Source organism: Chrysochloris asiatica, unplaced genomic scaffold (assembly GCF_000296735.1).
Source record: "Chrysochloris asiatica unplaced genomic scaffold, ChrAsi1.0 scaffold00004, whole genome shotgun sequence".
Lineage (NCBI taxonomy): Eukaryota > Metazoa > Chordata > Mammalia > Afrosoricida > Chrysochloridae > Chrysochloris > Chrysochloris asiatica.
The window spans coordinates 23850290-23867217 of NW_006408522.1; the positions used below are offsets into that span (position 1 = coordinate 23850290).

General features: G+C 39.5%; 1 protein-coding gene across 2 annotated transcripts in view; it reads right to left on the reverse strand.

Moving 5' to 3' along the window:
• The window catches only part of SLC27A2 (solute carrier family 27 (fatty acid transporter), member 2), a 60300-nt gene that overhangs the window by 33322 nt on the left and 10050 nt on the right, over positions 1-16928 (reverse strand). The window contains exons 2-4 of one of the 2 annotated variants that reach the window (XM_006831667.1): positions 7577-7786; positions 1933-2091; positions 579-703 (exon numbers count right to left, since the gene is read on the reverse strand). In XM_006831667.1, coding sequence (XP_006831730.1) covers positions 579-703; positions 1933-2091; positions 7577-7786 — 494 coding nt within the window. The remainder of the gene's footprint in view (positions 1-578; positions 704-1932; positions 2092-7576; positions 7787-16928) is intronic. The other variant, XM_006831668.1, reaches the window with a different exon arrangement.

A 16928-nucleotide genomic window follows, 5' to 3' on the forward strand; every position in this document is an offset into this window, starting at 1 on the left:
TGCGGAAACTGGACATTGAATAAGGAAGACTGTAGAAGAATTGATGCTTTTGAGTTATGGTGTTGGAGGAGAATATTGAAAGTGCACTGTGCTGCCAAAAGAACCAACAGATCTGTGTTGGAAGCAGTGCAGTCTGAGTGCTCCTTGGAGGCCAGGATGACCAAACTTCATCTCTCAAACTTTGGACATATTGTCAGGAGGGATCAGTTGCTGGAGAAGGATATCATGTTTGGTAAGGTGGAGGGTCGGAGAAAAAGAGGAAGACCCCCAATCAGATGGATTGGCAAAGTGGCAGCATCAATGGGCTCAAGCATGGCGACAATTCATTGTGATGTTGACCCAGGACTGGGCAGTGTTTCGTTCTGTTGTACATAGCATCGCTATGAGTTAGTACCGAATCAATGGCAACTAAACAACAACAACATTCGGTATGTGAGATGCTAATCATTTTATCATGAAAGACATGCTAATCTAAATAAAAAATGGATCCATACAAATGAGTCAAAGCCTAGTATAACCCCAAGAGACTTTCTCATGTTCTTCATTTCAACAAGATATTGAAACACAGGGAGTATTACCTGGGGAGAGTTGCACAAATACCGAAGCAGTTCACCGATATACTGAATGACAGTGACATTGTATTTTCTGCAGTCATCCCAAAACTGGCTGGCTGAAAATTTGGTCCGTAAAGCAAGAGTAGCACCTACAAACAGAGAAGTCATATAAAGTATCTAATAGAGTCATACTATTAAAGTCCCCCTAACTATACTTGTAGCACTGTGGGTTAATGCGCTGGACTGCAAAGTCAATTTGAACTGCCAGGCCAGTGGTTCAAGCTCACCAGCAGCTCCTCAGAAACCCTATACAGATTGGCTATAGATCAGAACCTATTCAACGACACATAACAACAACAACAACACTATACTTGTATTGGTGCATTTTAATTGTGGTATTGGCAAAGAATATTGAAATACCATGGACTGACAGAAGAGCAAACAGGACTTCGTCTCTTATACTTTGGACATGTTATCAGGAGGGACCATTCCCTGGAGAAGGACATCATGTTTGGTAAAGAGGTCAGTGAAAAAGGGGAAGATCCTCAATTCGATGGATTGACACAGTGGCTGCAACAATGAGTTCAAACGTAACAGTAACTATGAGGATGGTGTAGGCCCAGGAAGTGTTTTGTTCTGTTGTGCATAGGGTCACTATGAGTTGGAGCCAACTCTATGGTACCGAACAACAATATACTTGTATTTGTTTTTCATCTTTGAAATGTAAGAGTGAAAAAAATGGATTATATTCACAAACAAGTAGTTTATATGCAGTCCCAAACATGATACGGCGTGGTTTTACATACCCACTGCCATCAAGTGGATTCCACCTTACTGCATGCTGCCTTGAAGTGAATGGGTTTTGAATGTAATCGTCCTTCCAGCAGATTAGAAGCTCCTGTGTAGGAGAAAAGGAGCCCAAGAGGCACTGTGGATAAGACACTGAGAAGCTAACTGCAAGGTCAGCAGTTCAAACCCACCAGCTGCTCCACAGGAGGAAAATGAGGCTGTCTGTTTTCATTAAAAGTTGGTCTCAGAAACCCTAAGAAGCAGTTCTACCCTGTCCTATAGTCCCTCCCTGTTCCAATCTAATGGAAGGAAGATTACATTCAAAACCCATTCAACTCAAGGCAGCATGCAGTAAGAGGATCTGAAGAGGCTCTAGGAGTGGTGAGTGTGTGTGTGTGTAGATTAATTGTTTAGGGGGCAAGAGCTGAGAAAGACATCCTGGAAGGGGTAGTATTTGAGCGAGGTCTTGAAAAATGACTATAGAGATGTATAGGAAAACAATCAAATTTTGTATTACTTTGCCTTATTAGCAAATATGAATGTATGACCGTGTACCAGCCTCCAATTCTTGTTGAAAGAAAAAGTTTACCTTTCAGGATACATCCATGAACTCCAATCATAAGCGCAGCACTGTGGTACAGGGGCAGAGTGGTATAAATTACATCATCTTCTGTAACCCCGCTTGCTGTAGCAAGACCAGTTCCATACCAGAGGCGGTGGTGATTGATCACTGCTGCTTTCGGGAGACCTTGGCAAAGACACAAGAGAAGTCATGAAGGAGCCAAGATTGGCCATTCACAGCCATGCGATCTAGAACAGAGATCTGGTTTATGAAGATTTATCATTCTGTGTTTAGACAATTGAGCAGTGGAATTTCATGATAAAATGAACAAACCAACAAACAAATCAGGAGTCAGATTTTTTTTTTTTTTTCTGTTAAAGACCAGATAGTAAATGCTATAGGCTTTACGATCACTCAACAGTTGTAGCATGAAACCAACCACAGAGGTCCTTAAATAAATGAGCATTATTATGTGTCAATAAAACTTTATTTACAAAAACAGGTAGGGGGCTATATTTGGCCCACAGCCCATAGTTTACTAACTCTCAAGGTCCATGTTATTACAGTGATAATCTGAAGAGAAAGGAAGTGAATGGCTATGGAATTTCTGCTTTGAACTTTAGGACTCTGAAAGTCCTCAAACATTTCATTTAATCTTCATAACAACTTTATGAAGGCAGTAGAATTATATTCTCCAACCCATAGATGAGATTAAATAATTTGGTATGATCATTCACACAGTTGTAAGCAGCTGTGCTTTTTTTCTTTCCCACCAAGCTCCAAGTGTTTTGAAGGATTACGATGGCATTATAGCAGTGGGAATAAGAAGACAAGGACAGATTCAAGGGACATATTGAAGAGAGTAAAAATTTGGATTTGGTGACTGACTTGATGGAAGGGATAAATGAAGAAGATTTAAGAGCCAAAAAATGACCCCAAACCTTGAAGCGCTAATCTCTGGGAAAGTTATTACAGATATGGGGAGCTTTGGAGGGATCTGAGGCATTAGAGGTTAGGCCATGAGATCAGTTTTGTTCACATTGAATTTCACGGAATACGCAGAAATGCCAGTGTCTTGTGGAAAATGGAAGGAAGACTGTTTTAAGTGGAACTGGGGTCAAGTTGGGGAGAGGAGACAGAGGTTTGGGTATGGGATAAGGGCCAGGAATATACGATCTTGGCAATCAGACCGAGGAGTTTGGTTTTAGCGTAAGAGGTGTCAGAAGGTGAATAAAGACTCTCCAAGGCAGACTAAATGGCCAATGAGTTTAAATTCAGTTAAAATATTGAAATTTATTGGAAAAAAAGAAGGCTACCTCTAATTGTTTGGAATGATAGAATGGAGAGCAAAATGTATGCATATATTTAAAGATAAGACAGGAAACTGCAAAAGCTTTTGTTCTTGGGATGGGCTGTCTTGAGCCAAGTCCCCTAATTCTTAGGGGCAATGGTCAGCCTTTGTGCTCTACTTTGATAGAAAAGTTTGAGAAACAACATTTTAACAAACAACTTTTTACTGGGTAATGTGTGTATATAAAGGAACCCTTGTAAGGTAATGGATTAAGAGCTGGACTGCTAACAGAAAGGTCAGCAGTATGAATCTACCAGTTGCTCTTCTGGTGGAAGATGAGGCTTTCTGCTCCTGTAATATTTACAGCATTGGAAACACTATGAGTCAGACCCAATTTGGTGGCACACAACCACCACCATGTGCGTATAGCTAAAAAATGTGAATATATAAATGTTACACATAGTAGTCTCACTTTCCCCGCTCCCACCCATCCAATTATTTTCTTTAAGGACTCCTTTTATTCATTTCCTATTTATTCTCTGGAGTCCTGGTCTGGGCTGTTGGATAAACACTGGACTGCTAACTGCATGGTCAGCGGTTCACAAACTATATAGGGTCTCTGTGAGTCAGAACTGACTTGATGGTACTTAACAGCAGTATGTATTCTCCTAGAGTTTCTTTATAAAAATATATGAAAATACAAGCATATATGATCTTGTCCTTCCCCCTTTAAAAAAAATGTGTACACCATTCTGTACTTTGTCTCCTGTCCCCTCTGCCACCTGAAGACTTAACAATGTATATTGGAGATCCCTTTATATTTGTACATAGACATTTCCCTCAGTTTTTCATTTATTTATTCTCTCATGCAGCTGTGTAAAGTCCTTTGTAGGAATGAGTATGCATTCATTTAGTTACACTATTTTGCCATTTCAAATGATGCTGCAGTGAAAAACCTTGTCTATATGACATTTCACACCTAAGAATGATGTTACGTCTATAGGCTACATTTGCTGAAGTGACATTGCTGGGTCAAAAGTTTTACCAGTGTAATCTTGATAGACTGCCACATTGGATGTCCTGTTCATTCATATGAGTGTGTTTCCTCATAGCCTTGCTAAGGTATAATCTCAAATTGTAGGATTTTTGCCAATCTGAGGGGTGAATAATGGTATCATGGTGTATTTTTTTTAGTATGCCCTTCTCTTACTGTGAGTGAAGTTTGATCCATTTACCTTTTCTTAGTTATAATTCACATAATTGTTTTGAAAGACAACCTATTTAAAGTAAGAGTTATATACCACATCCAGGGGAGGGCATGGAGTCACTGCAAAGTTCCCGAGGTTAGACTTTCAGACAGGAATGGATAAACTGGCTTTGTGAAGAGGAAGATGGTTCGCTGTAAGCTTAGATCTTTTGATACGAGGCTGTACCTTAGTCAGGTATTAGCCAAAGCAGCCCTTAGTTATGAGGCAAAGTGGTGTGACCAGCAAACTATTCGCGTAAACACATTTAAAACTTTGTTTGCTTTCAACTGGGCCAGTTGCACTGTGCTAGTATTAATGCTTATTCTATACTAATATTAAGAAGTAGAAGAAAGTATTTACAAATCGACTTTACTCACCACAGAAAAGAATCATCTGAATGAATAGTGAGAGATCTGAATAACATTTTTGTTTTTTTTAAAGTGCACGTCTTTGTTGCTTTGAAGTACTTTCAGAATCTTTTCTAACTTTAGATGAGAACATTTGTTAATTATTATATAATTTTATGCTAATGATTACCGTTGTAGAATAGGGAAAACATTTTGTCCTTTCATTTCTTAAATGAGTTCTTTTCATTAATTTTACAAGACTAAATTGTTTTCCAACTCAACATAAACAAAGAATTATGGGATTAAATTAAAAAGGGTCAATTCTCATTTCTCTCCTTAAAATGAGTTTTATATTTGACTACCAACCATAGATTATGAAGAAATTCTATACTTGTTTATTCACTCTTAAGATTAGAACTTCCCACCACTAGCCAAGAACTCATTTTAATCTCAATTATTTCACAAATCAAAGTCTCCAATTTCAATTTTCTAAATATTCAGAAATGAAGGTAAAAGTCTAATATATTAAGGCAGCATCTGTATGCACTAGAAGCATTTTGATTTCTTATGTCATCCTGCCATTCTGTTGGCAGGGTGACAAACTATTTTTGACAAAAATAAGATAGATTATAGTTTGAGAATTAGTATTCTTCTTCTTCTCTCTCCGATCCACCCATCCCAGATTTAATTAAGGAAAATATTTAGCAAACGTAAGTATGTAAAAAAAAAAAAAAAAAAAGTAAGCATGTGAAATGAAGTCAACATTCAGATTAAACCCAGGACCAGAGACTGGGAGATTACATGGGTATTCTGGTGTGGCGCTGTAGGATAAACACTGGATGGATAACTAGTCTCTCCTTGGAAACGCTAGATATGGTCACTATGAGTCAGAACTGACTCAATGGCTCTTAACAACAACAACATTAATAAAAATATAATAATCAGTATGTTGGGGTTGGAATCCCTGGGTGGTACAAATGGTTAATGCACTTGGCTGTTAACTCAGTGATTAGAGGTTCAAATCTACCCAAAGGAACTTTGGAAGAAAGGCTTGGAGATCTACTTCTGAAAAATCGGTCATTGAAAACCATATACAGTTCTACTATGATGCACATGGGGTTGTCATGAGTTGGGGGTCTGCTTCCTGTCCTCCTCAGGCTGCAATTATTGCATTCTGGTAACGTTTTCCCTAGCCTAGAGTAGGCAGACAATAAATATCTGTTAAATGAATGCACTAAAAGGTATCATGGCAAAGTGGCCAGTACCAAGAGCTATGGAGTTAGCCTACCAAGATGGATTTGACAGTACTTAGCAACAGCAACGTATTTTAGGAAGGTCCTTCACCTCCCTGATTTTATAAAATGAGAATAAAAAAATTACCCATCTCAAACAGTGATGAAAGAATTGTCCTAACAAATGCAATAAACGTCCTAGCATGTTGTCGTTCACATTGCCCAAAATATGGTCTATTTCAGGTGGTACCATGTTGGGTACTTCCAGAGTGATATACCGTATTTCACCAATTCTAAGATATATACTTTTTCACATTTTATATTTCTGAAATGTGGATGTGTCTTAAAATGGATAAGTTGATATTTAATTAACAGTGTTTTTTTCTTTCCTATTGTTGTTGTTGCTAGGTGCCATCCAATCAGCTCCAACTCATAGCACCCGGGTATAGGACTTCTGAGGTGGGTTTGAACCATTAACCTTGTTGTTAGCATTCCAGTGCTTACCCTACAGAACCAAAATGATGGTGCAGCTTACAGTTAAAGGCATCGTAGATTTGATGAAATATCGTATTTCAGGTCTGGCACTAGAACCATCCTACATCCCACAACCATCCTACATCCACAACAGGCAGCACCCCTCCCCACAAGTCAGTGTGTGTAGGAAGAAAGACAGTGGCAAAGGTTTTATATAAATATAAACCCAATATTGTTCTGTAGTCTCTTGGGTGTAATTTATACTTGATTATACCTATAAGGAGCTCTGGTAGCGTAGTGGTTACGAATTGAGCTGCTAATCTCATGGTCAGCAGTTCGAAACTACCAGCTGTTCCACGGGAGAAAGAGGAGGCTTTCTGCTCCCGTAAAGATTTACAGCCTCAGAAACCCTGTACAGGGTCACTATGAGTCGGAACTGACTCCACGGCACACAACAACAACAACAAATACATAATATATGGAGTCCTGGTGTGACGCTGTGAGTTAATTCGTCAGACTGCAAAACCATTTGAACTGCAAGGTTGGTGGTTCAAGCTCACCAGCTGCTCCTTGGAAACCCTATACAGGGTTGCTATGGGTGAGAACCGACCTGACGGCACTTAACAACAACAACAACAACAACAACAACATATAGTATATAGATCCTGGCTATAATCAAACTACAACAATTGTTTGTTTTTAATTCTAAAAGAAGATTCTAAATTCTTAGCATTCTAAAGAATTCTAACAAAAATTGCAACAAGAATTCTAGAATTGTAACAAAAATTCTAACAATTCAGTGTCAAATTTCATCTATTACCTTGGTTATATTTTTGAGTTCTTTTTAAATTTCTTGGTCTGTTCTATGCCAATGGGGGAAAGACATGCATAGTTTGGAGAAACCCAAATGGGATCATATGCTATGAAATAAGATCAGTTCCCACAGGCAAAGAACTAAATCCCCCAAAGTATTAGTTATCTGATTGTTTTACCAAAGAGAGAGAACACTTGAAAATCTAACCCAACATTTAACTCCTTCTGAACTGGTTCCTTTAATTGAGATCCTCTCTGTATTTTTACCTGTGGTTCCTGAGGTATAAATGTATAGGGCAGGAGTGGAAAACGTGACTTCAGACCTCCAAGACTCTGGGATAGGTTCAGTTGACACTTCATCCACCTTGTCCAGGAAAGAGTCAATCCCATCCGTGTTAGAAGTTCTGCTCACATAATAGATGGACACGCCATCTTTTTTCAGACTCGGCAGCACCTCTTCGACAGCTGCTTGTAGCTCTTAATTTAATAAGAACAAAAATATACAAACTGAATTAGTCCTTTAGGGTTCCAATAGTTCAACAAGCTTTATTGTCATTTTTGCTTTCAATATAGTTTTTGCTAAAATGTGTGGACATGAAAAATGATGCTTATAATTAGACAATTTTTTTTGAAAACATTTGAAAAATACCACAAGATTCTAATATTTGAGAGAAGGTTGGGTTTTGATGGTTTCATGAGTACAATAGACGATTGGTTGAAATCTGTACTTTTGCGGGGGGAAGTGCCACCAAATGGACAGATAGATGGATACAAAACAGGAAATCTAAGTACCTAATTTATATATATGGCTGGCATACACCTCAAAGATACTACAGAATGTAGCTGTTCCTCATATGTGTACTACAGGACCAGTGATGAAAAAAATACACTTTTAAGGAAGAAGTAAAGAAATGGAAAATGAAGGAAGACATGCTAATTAACAAAGATGATAAAAGACAACTTTATATAATAATGTTTTTTTACACATCAGTAGTAAATGGTTGCACTAAGACATTTCAGTTGATCTCAGAAATAAACTCTAAACATAATAAGCACATGCTATGGTCTGAAGGTAAAAAGAAAAAAAGACTGACTAATCTAGGGGAGTGTTTTCAAACTGTGGGTCACGATACATTGTTGCTGTTGTTGTTAAGTGCCATGAAATCGATTCTGACTCATAGTGACCCTGTATATGGTTTCTGAGGAGTGGCTGGTGAGTTTTAACCACTTACCTTGCGGTTCAAACGGACCTTATGATCAAATGCTTATCCTACAGTGCCACACCAGAACTCCATTAACTACCCACATTAGTAGGTTGTTGAAGTTATTTGGAGTCCTGGTGTAGCATGTGGGTTAATGCCTTGGACTGCAAAGTCCATTTGATCTGCAAGGTCAGTAGTTCAATCTCACTAGCCACTCCTCAGAAACCCTATACAAGGTTGCTATGGGTCAGAACTGACTCGATGGCACTTAATGACAGCAGCAAAGTCATTTAAGGAGTCTTGGTGTGATGCTGTAGGAGAAGCACTGGACTGTTTGTTGTTAACTGCAAGGTCGGCAGTTCAAACTCACCAGCTGCTCCTTGAAAATCCTATACAGGGTCACTATGAGTTGGAACCAACTCAATGGCACTTAACAACAACAACAAAGTAATTTAAAATTGACAGTATTTGGAGTCAGATACACTATCATTGCCCTATGAGAAGTAAGAGAGGCAACATGAATATGCACATATATGCACACCTGTTCAAACAGCACTATTCACAACAGCAAAAAGATGGAAACAACCTACATGCCATCAACAGATGAATGGATAAGCAAACTATGTACATGCACACAATGGAATACTATGCAATGTTGAAGAATAACAATGAATCTGTAAACTACCTCATAACATCAATGAACCTGGAGGACATTAAGCTGAGTGAAAGTAGTCAATCACAAAGGGACAAATATATCAGACCACTACTATTAAAAGTCAAGAAAAGATTTATTTACAGAAAGAAATATTCTTTGGGGAAGGAGAGCAGAGATAACCGCTCTCTAGAGGGTTGGTACATGTTAACTTGGGTGAAGGAACAAGCAATATACAATAGAGGTGGTCAGAACAAAATGATTAAGGGAGTGGAAGAAACTGGAGGAATAACAGAGTTAAAGGCAAAGAAAGAAAGAAAGAAAAAAAGGCGTTAAACACTACTACCTACACAATCCTGTATTAGCAGTAATAACAACAATCTATGCATGGATCCTGGCGTGGCACTATGAGATAATGTGTCAGACTGCAAAGTCGTTTGAACTACAAGGTCAGTGGTTCAAGCTCACCAGCTGCTCCTTAAAAACACTATACAGAGTTGTTATGGGTTAGAACTGACTCCATAGCACTTAACAACAACAACAATGCATGGATATACAGAAAGACAGGCAAAGCTAAACAGGATTGGGGAGATAAAATCAGACTGTATCCACCAGTAGATATAAATTTGATGTTGTTAAGTGCTGCCAAGTCAGTTCTGATTCATAATGAACCTGGATAGGGTTTCCAAGGAGCAGTTAGATGGTTTGAACCACTGACCTTTTGGTTAACAGTCCAGTGCTTATCCTACAGGATCATGAGAGGATATTAATCCACATATATTTATACATGTTACAATTATATCCATGAATATGTTGTTATTGTTGTTAAGTGCCGTCGAGTCGGTTCCGACCCATAGCGACCCTGTATAGGGTTTCCAAGGAGCAGCTGGTGAGTTTGAATCGCCGACCTTGCAGTTCAAATGGCTTTGCAGTCTGGCGCATGAACTCACAGCGCCACACCAGGACTCCATGAATATAGTAGAGCACAAAAGGGTCAAAGTTAAGAAAACATCTTAGCTGTAACCAAATAACTTGAGGGAATGAGTTGCTGGGTCTGGAAGCTCAGGATTATAGTCTCGGGGGATATAAAGTTCAATTGGCATACCATAGTTCACAGAGATAATGTTCCAGATCTTACTTTGGGGAGTAGTAACTGAGGTCTTAAGAGCTTGTGAGTGGCCCACTAAGGTGCAACTATTGGTGTCTCCCCACCCTGAGCAAAGAAGAGTGAAGAAAATCAAAGATGCATGAAAACAATTAGTCCAAAGGGCTAATGTGAACCCCAACCTTCACTACCCTGAGGCCAGAAGAACTAGATGGTGCCTACTGCTGATTGATCTGAAAGGGACCATCTGAAAGCACTGAATAGAGTGGGAGAAAAGTGTGGAACAATATTCAGAATAATGAAAAAAATATCAGATTTACTAGTCTGGTAGAGACTATGGACCTTAGTTCCTCTTTAGCCATTTAAGTCACCCATGTGGCTCAACTTTCAGCCAAACAATAGTCAGACCTGTACAGTGAACAACAATGCCAAGGAGCATGTACTCCTTAGAACAACCAGTTATATGCGAGCAAAGGGTGGCATCTGCCCAGGGACAAAGCTCAGAAGGCAGGAAGGGGTAAGAGAGAAGGACAAATGGAAATGATAAACACAGGGAGGAAATGAAAAGACCGCGGTTACATTGTGGGGGCTGTAATCAATGTGTGTCTGAAATGTTGAACAGAAAATCAATTTGCTATATAAAATTTCACCCAAATCACAATACAGACACATCATTTTATAAAAGTTCTATTTTGGTGATGTGGACACTGGATTACACCCAAATGCATTTCTCACTGTGGGCCAAACGTCAAAATAATTTAAAGGTACTGATTTAGATCATTTATTATGCAAACCAAATATAGGGTTTACATGAAATTTGTGTCTTTAAACTATAAAATGAGCATACCATCTTGTTGTTGCTAGAGCATGTGTTAGGTGTTTATTCCTAATCTGGTCAACCATGATTGAGTGTGGGACAGGTGAGAAGTGGTGGGCTTGGGTCAAGGGCACAATTACATAATAAATAGGGCTGACCCTAAGAAGCTGAGATAGACAAGTTCTCTAGAAGATATTATGGAAAGACCAAGCAATCCTTCATGTCTCTTATACATGGCTAACTTTCTCATATTCATTTTGGAGTGAATTCCTTTTCAATTGACCTTCAAAATGTTCTCTCAAAGATTTTTATTTGGGCTTTAATTATCCAGCCACATTTCTGCTAACACGAGTAAGAAAGAAGTCTCATATTTTTTGAGGACAGAAAATGGAAAAAAATTCTTTTTCCTTTTGTACAGTAGCTAAATCACTGAGAGGGGACTGCTTTTAAGCTTACTGGTGTTGAGCTGTTATAAGTGAAGTGAATATACTTATTCTTAGAAGCCCTGGTGTAGTGCTGTAGGAGAAGTACTAGGCTGCTAACTGTAAAAGGGGCGATTCAAACCCACCAGCCACTCATTGAAAACCCTATACAGGGTCACTGTGAGTCAGAACACAGTAGACAGCACTTAACAACAACATACTTTATTTATTCTTAATTGGAAGGCAACTCAATATCCCAGGGAGTTACCTTGGGGACACTGTATTTGATTCATCTTATGTGCTTTGTTTTTAGGTGTTTGTGTATGATGTCTATCAATTCAAGAAAGATCATCTGGATAGATGCATTTAAAAAAAAAAATAAACAAAGTGCTCAAGCACATGGCAAAATATAAATCAAAAGTACAAAAAGGCTTATAAGGAAAATCAACAGACCCTTACTCCATCCCTCCTCACAGTTAAGCTGCTATGTAGAGGCAGATGGTTTCAATTCTTCTAGCTGCATCTTTTAGCATTCACCTCCCTATTACCAAATAACGTGCTTTTCCTGTAGCGCTGTGGATGAAATATCTATTTCTTACCTATCAATTTCGAGCCCCACCTTCATTTTATCCCTGTCTACCTCCAACTCCACTTTACTTTCTGTCCTTTCTGGGCAAATGGGATTTATGTCTGTTCTGAGACTAAATTGTTTTCCTAGCTTTGTCTACAGGTTGGTTTTAGAAGCTGCAAACCAATAATTAGAATTGACACTATGCTGATTATACAAAGATTGTTCACTGCAGAACCAAGTAATGAACTCTACTCAGATCTTCCTTCTTGAACAGCTTCCTCCCACCCTCCCAGAATTCCTAGTTGGCGATCTTTCTTTAACATACTATTTGTCTCAATTACTTTCTCAATTCTTATATCAGGCTTTCCCACCACTGAAGGACCTCTGTTTTCCTCTTCCAGTTTTCTGTTCTGAACTGGTTTCTCTTCAGCCCTCCTGTACTTCTGGAAGGTTATCAGAAAAACACTACTGCTGTAGAAACTACAGTGGTAGCATCCAATTCTGTCACTGCCTTGCTGCAGGTCCTTATTACCTCTTATCTGAATTAGTAAAATACCCTTCAGACGTATTTTGTTGTCTTATACTGTATTAGTTTTACTACTGCCTCTGGTTACCACCCTGTTTAAAGTTCATTGATAGCTACTCATCCTTGGGAATAGAATTCATTCTTCTTAGGTGACATGCAGGGGCCTTCATAGTCTAATCTCTGATGGCCTTTCTGTTGTCATCTCCTACACTCTGTCTCTTGGCCCCTTTATTCTAATCATATCTATCTATGTGAAGGCCCTAATGTATTCAGACTCTCACATCTCATTGCCTTTCTCCAGGTGGGATGTCCTTCCACCTTCTTTCCTATTCACCCTTCACGACAGCCTAGGTAACAGGTCTCTTCTGTCACCTTCCCTTTCCCTGACAAGTTAGGTACTTCTTTCTCAGGATCCAATAGGAGCCTGCACATACCTTCCTTACTACATTTATTACACAGAGTGAGAATGGTTCAATTATTTCTAACCCCTGCTTAATCTTTGGAGTCCTGGTGTGGTGCTGTGGGTTAATGTGCTGGACTGCAAGGTCGGCAGTTCAAGCTCACCAGCCACTCCTCAGAAACCCTATACAAGGTTGCTATGGGACAGAACTGACTCGATGGCACTTAGCAACAACAATACCTTAATCTTTGCAATTAAGGGATCATAACTTAATCAATTTTGCACTTCCATCTCTAGGCAAATGCTCAATACATGTTTATAATGGAAAGAATATGCATCAAGTATTCTATTAGTTAATGTGGAAGAGACAAAAGAAGAAGCTATTACAGCTACTGGTTTAAAGGATGTAGTTCTTACAATACTGTGGAGTTGATATACTGCTAATGAAATATAATGCAAAATATTGCAATGTCCATGATATATACAGGTATGCCTTTCATACCAGTGAGGACTCACAGAGGTAAGGGTTGCTAACTTCAAGGCCAGGAGTTCGAAACTACCAGCCATTCAGCAGAACAATGAAGCTTTCTCATGCACGGTTGCTTTCTCATGCACGGTTGTTAAAGTATGTAGATCTGCCTTTAAAGTGCTGTCTTTGAAAACAATCTAGTAGCTTTTCTGCTACCAGATTGACTCACTGAATGGATAACTGATTGAGTTAGTGACATAAAACTCCCCAGAAATGTTTACCAGTAATGTTTAATGCAAGATCTGGAGCTCTGTGGCTCTGTAGGATGAGCACTGGACTGCAAACCACAAGGTCAGCTGTTGAAGTCCACCACATGCTCTGATGGAGAAAGATGAGGCTTTTTGCTCCCACAGAGATTTACAGCCTCGAAAACCCTATACAGTGTTGCTAAGAGGCAATGAAAGGAACCACATTCTGATCACCATTAACAGGACGAATGTAAATGGTTAGTAGGTGAACTAGTCATGAGCAAAGGATTATGTCACTTTTAACTGTGATTTTGCTACCATATTATGGGCAGTTTGGAATAATACTAAATAACCTTTCTTTAGTATTTCTTTAGCATGGGGTCGCTATGAGTCGGTTCTGACTCGATGGCACCTGACAACAACAACTTTAGTGTGTATATCTAACAAGATGCATATCAGAACACGCTTGGCTGGCTGGCTGGCTGTGTGACTCATAGCGACCCTGTACAGGCTTTTCAAGGCTGTAAATCTTTATGGGAGCAGAAAGCCTCATCTTTCTCCCACGGAACAGCTGGTAGTTTCGAACTGCTGACCCTGAGGTTAGCAGCCTGATTCATAACTACTACGCTACCAGAGCTCCTTAGAACATTGCTTAGATAAGCACATTGCTTAGACAATAACAAAGTATATTTCCCCATCCATTCCACAGAACAAACTGCTCTGAGGTTAGAAAGATGTTTAATTAAGGTTAAGTTGCACAGAAGTAAGTAACTTTACCGGGAAAACACATACTTGTCTTACATTTATATTATTGCATATTTACTTAGTATTGTTTGTCATTTCTCTTAGTTAAAGTTCTTGCTTCTGTGAATTCTTGTTTTCTAAAGAGACCTGGAATCAAGGATACCCATTTATCATGAGGTTACCAGTTCAGACTAGACTACAAAACTAGGTCATTCTAGATCATCCAGAACTGTTATCATCTGATGATAACAGCATCAGTAAGTAACAATGTCACCTAACTCATAGCTTGAGGGGAGGTTCTTTTCAAATACCAGCCCCTTCCACTCATTATGAGTCCTGGTAAGGCACTGTCAGTAAATGTGCTGGAGTGCAAGGTTAGTTTGAATTACAAAGCCAGTGAGTGGTTCAAGGTCACCAGCCACTCCTTGGAAACCCTATACAGGGTTGCTATGAGTCACAACTGACTTGCTGGCATTTAAAAGCAACACATTCATTATGGCGTTCTGGTGTGGTGCTGTATGATAAACCTTGGACTGCTAACCACAAGGTCAGCGGCTCAAACCCACCAGTTGCTCCTCAGAAATCCTATACAGTGTCACTATGGGTCAGAATAGACTGGACAGCACTTAACAACAACAACACACTCTTTATGGAGTCCCTGGGGAGTGAGAACAATGTGCAAATGATACATTAGCATAGGGTTTGACTTGGGTTTGATGCTCCTGTTGCCAAACTCAATTGACAGTGCTCCCAAGAAGCCTTCCTTCAGTTACCTCAACTGCTAACTGAAAGGCTAGAGGTTTGAATCTACCTAGAGGCAACTCAAAAGAAAGATATGGTGATCTACTTCTGAAAACATGAACCACTGAAAACTCTACAGAGCATAATTCTACTCTGATACGCATGGGATTGCCATGAGTCATTATTTATGTGCAATAATACTAACTCTATACTTCTCACTGTTGTTGTTACATGCTGTCAAGTTGGTTTCAACTCATGGCAAGCCTGTATAATTAAACAAATATTTCCCATTATTTATCTTTTATATTAACAACTAAAGGAGCTCTGGTAGCGTAGTGGTTACGAGTCGGGCTACTAATCTCATGGTCAGCAGTTCAAAACTATCAGTGGTTACCCAGGAGAAAGATGAGGCTTTTTGCTCCTGTAAAGATTTATAGCCTTGGAAACTTTTGGAAACTCACTATGACTCGGAACCGACTCCACGGCACATAACCACCACCACCATCATATTAACAGCTGAGTCAAAGTTGATTTTCACTTCATTACTTAATTTTTGTCTCTAACAAAAATGAACTGGAAGCCTTCCCCATATGTTAGCTTGTTCTTGAATGGAAATATACAGTTATACTCCTTGCCCTTCATTGCGGGAGTCCTAGTGTGGTGCTGTATGAGATGCACTGGACCACAAGTCAGTTTAAATTGCATGGTGGTGGTGGCTGTGTGCCGTGGAGTCTGTTCTGACTCATAGCAACCCTGTACAGGCTTTCTGAGGCTGTAAATCTTTATGGGAGCAGAAAGCCTCATCTTTCTCCCGTGGAAGAGCTGGTAGTTTCGAACTGCTGACCTTACGGTTCGCAGCCCGATTCGTAAATTGCATGGTAGGCAATTCAAATTCACCAACTGTGCCTTGAAAACCCTATACAGGGTCACTATGAGTCGAAACTGACTCCAAGGCATTTAACAACAACAATAGCCTTCATTGCAACCTTTACTTATGAGCAGGGCAAAAGAACATCTTTCAATTAGCTCTCCATTCTGCCTTTGGTCTACTTGGTTGAGAATCCAGTCCTTGAATAGCCCATTCATTTGATACTCTCTTTATTGTCCCAATAACAGACCTCTCTAATATGGTCTCAACCCACCCTTTGCTCAGCACCTCCTGCCTCTCTCTGTTTCTCTGCAGAATGCCACCTAGACATGAACTCAGAAACTCTCTCCTACAGGGCACTTGCTAGAATGGCTGGATACAGTGACTTTAGGAGTCTTTGGGAGGTGTGGTAAGTTTAGCCTGGGGATTTTCCCACATCAGGATATATTTGATTCTGTTACATAATTTTTCATGCCCTCAGGCCCCAGCTCAGTGGTTCTTAAGTTCCAGGGATGAAAACCTGTTATAACCAACCAGAATAGTGGAATTGTTAACCAATGTTTCTTGATTGCCTGTTATGTACTAAGTCTTAATCCACTGATATAAAGTTGATTCCAACTCACAGAGACCCTATGTTGTTGTTGTTGTTAGGTGGCATTGAGTTGGAAAAAACACATAGCCACTTTATGCACAGCAGAACGAAACACTCCCCGATCTTGGGCCAACCTTACTACGGTTGCCACGCTTGAGTCCATTGATGCTGCCACTTGGCCAATCCATCTCGTTGGGGGGTCTTCCTCTTTTTCTCTGACCCTCCACCTTACCAAACATGATATCCTTCTCCAGTGACTGAT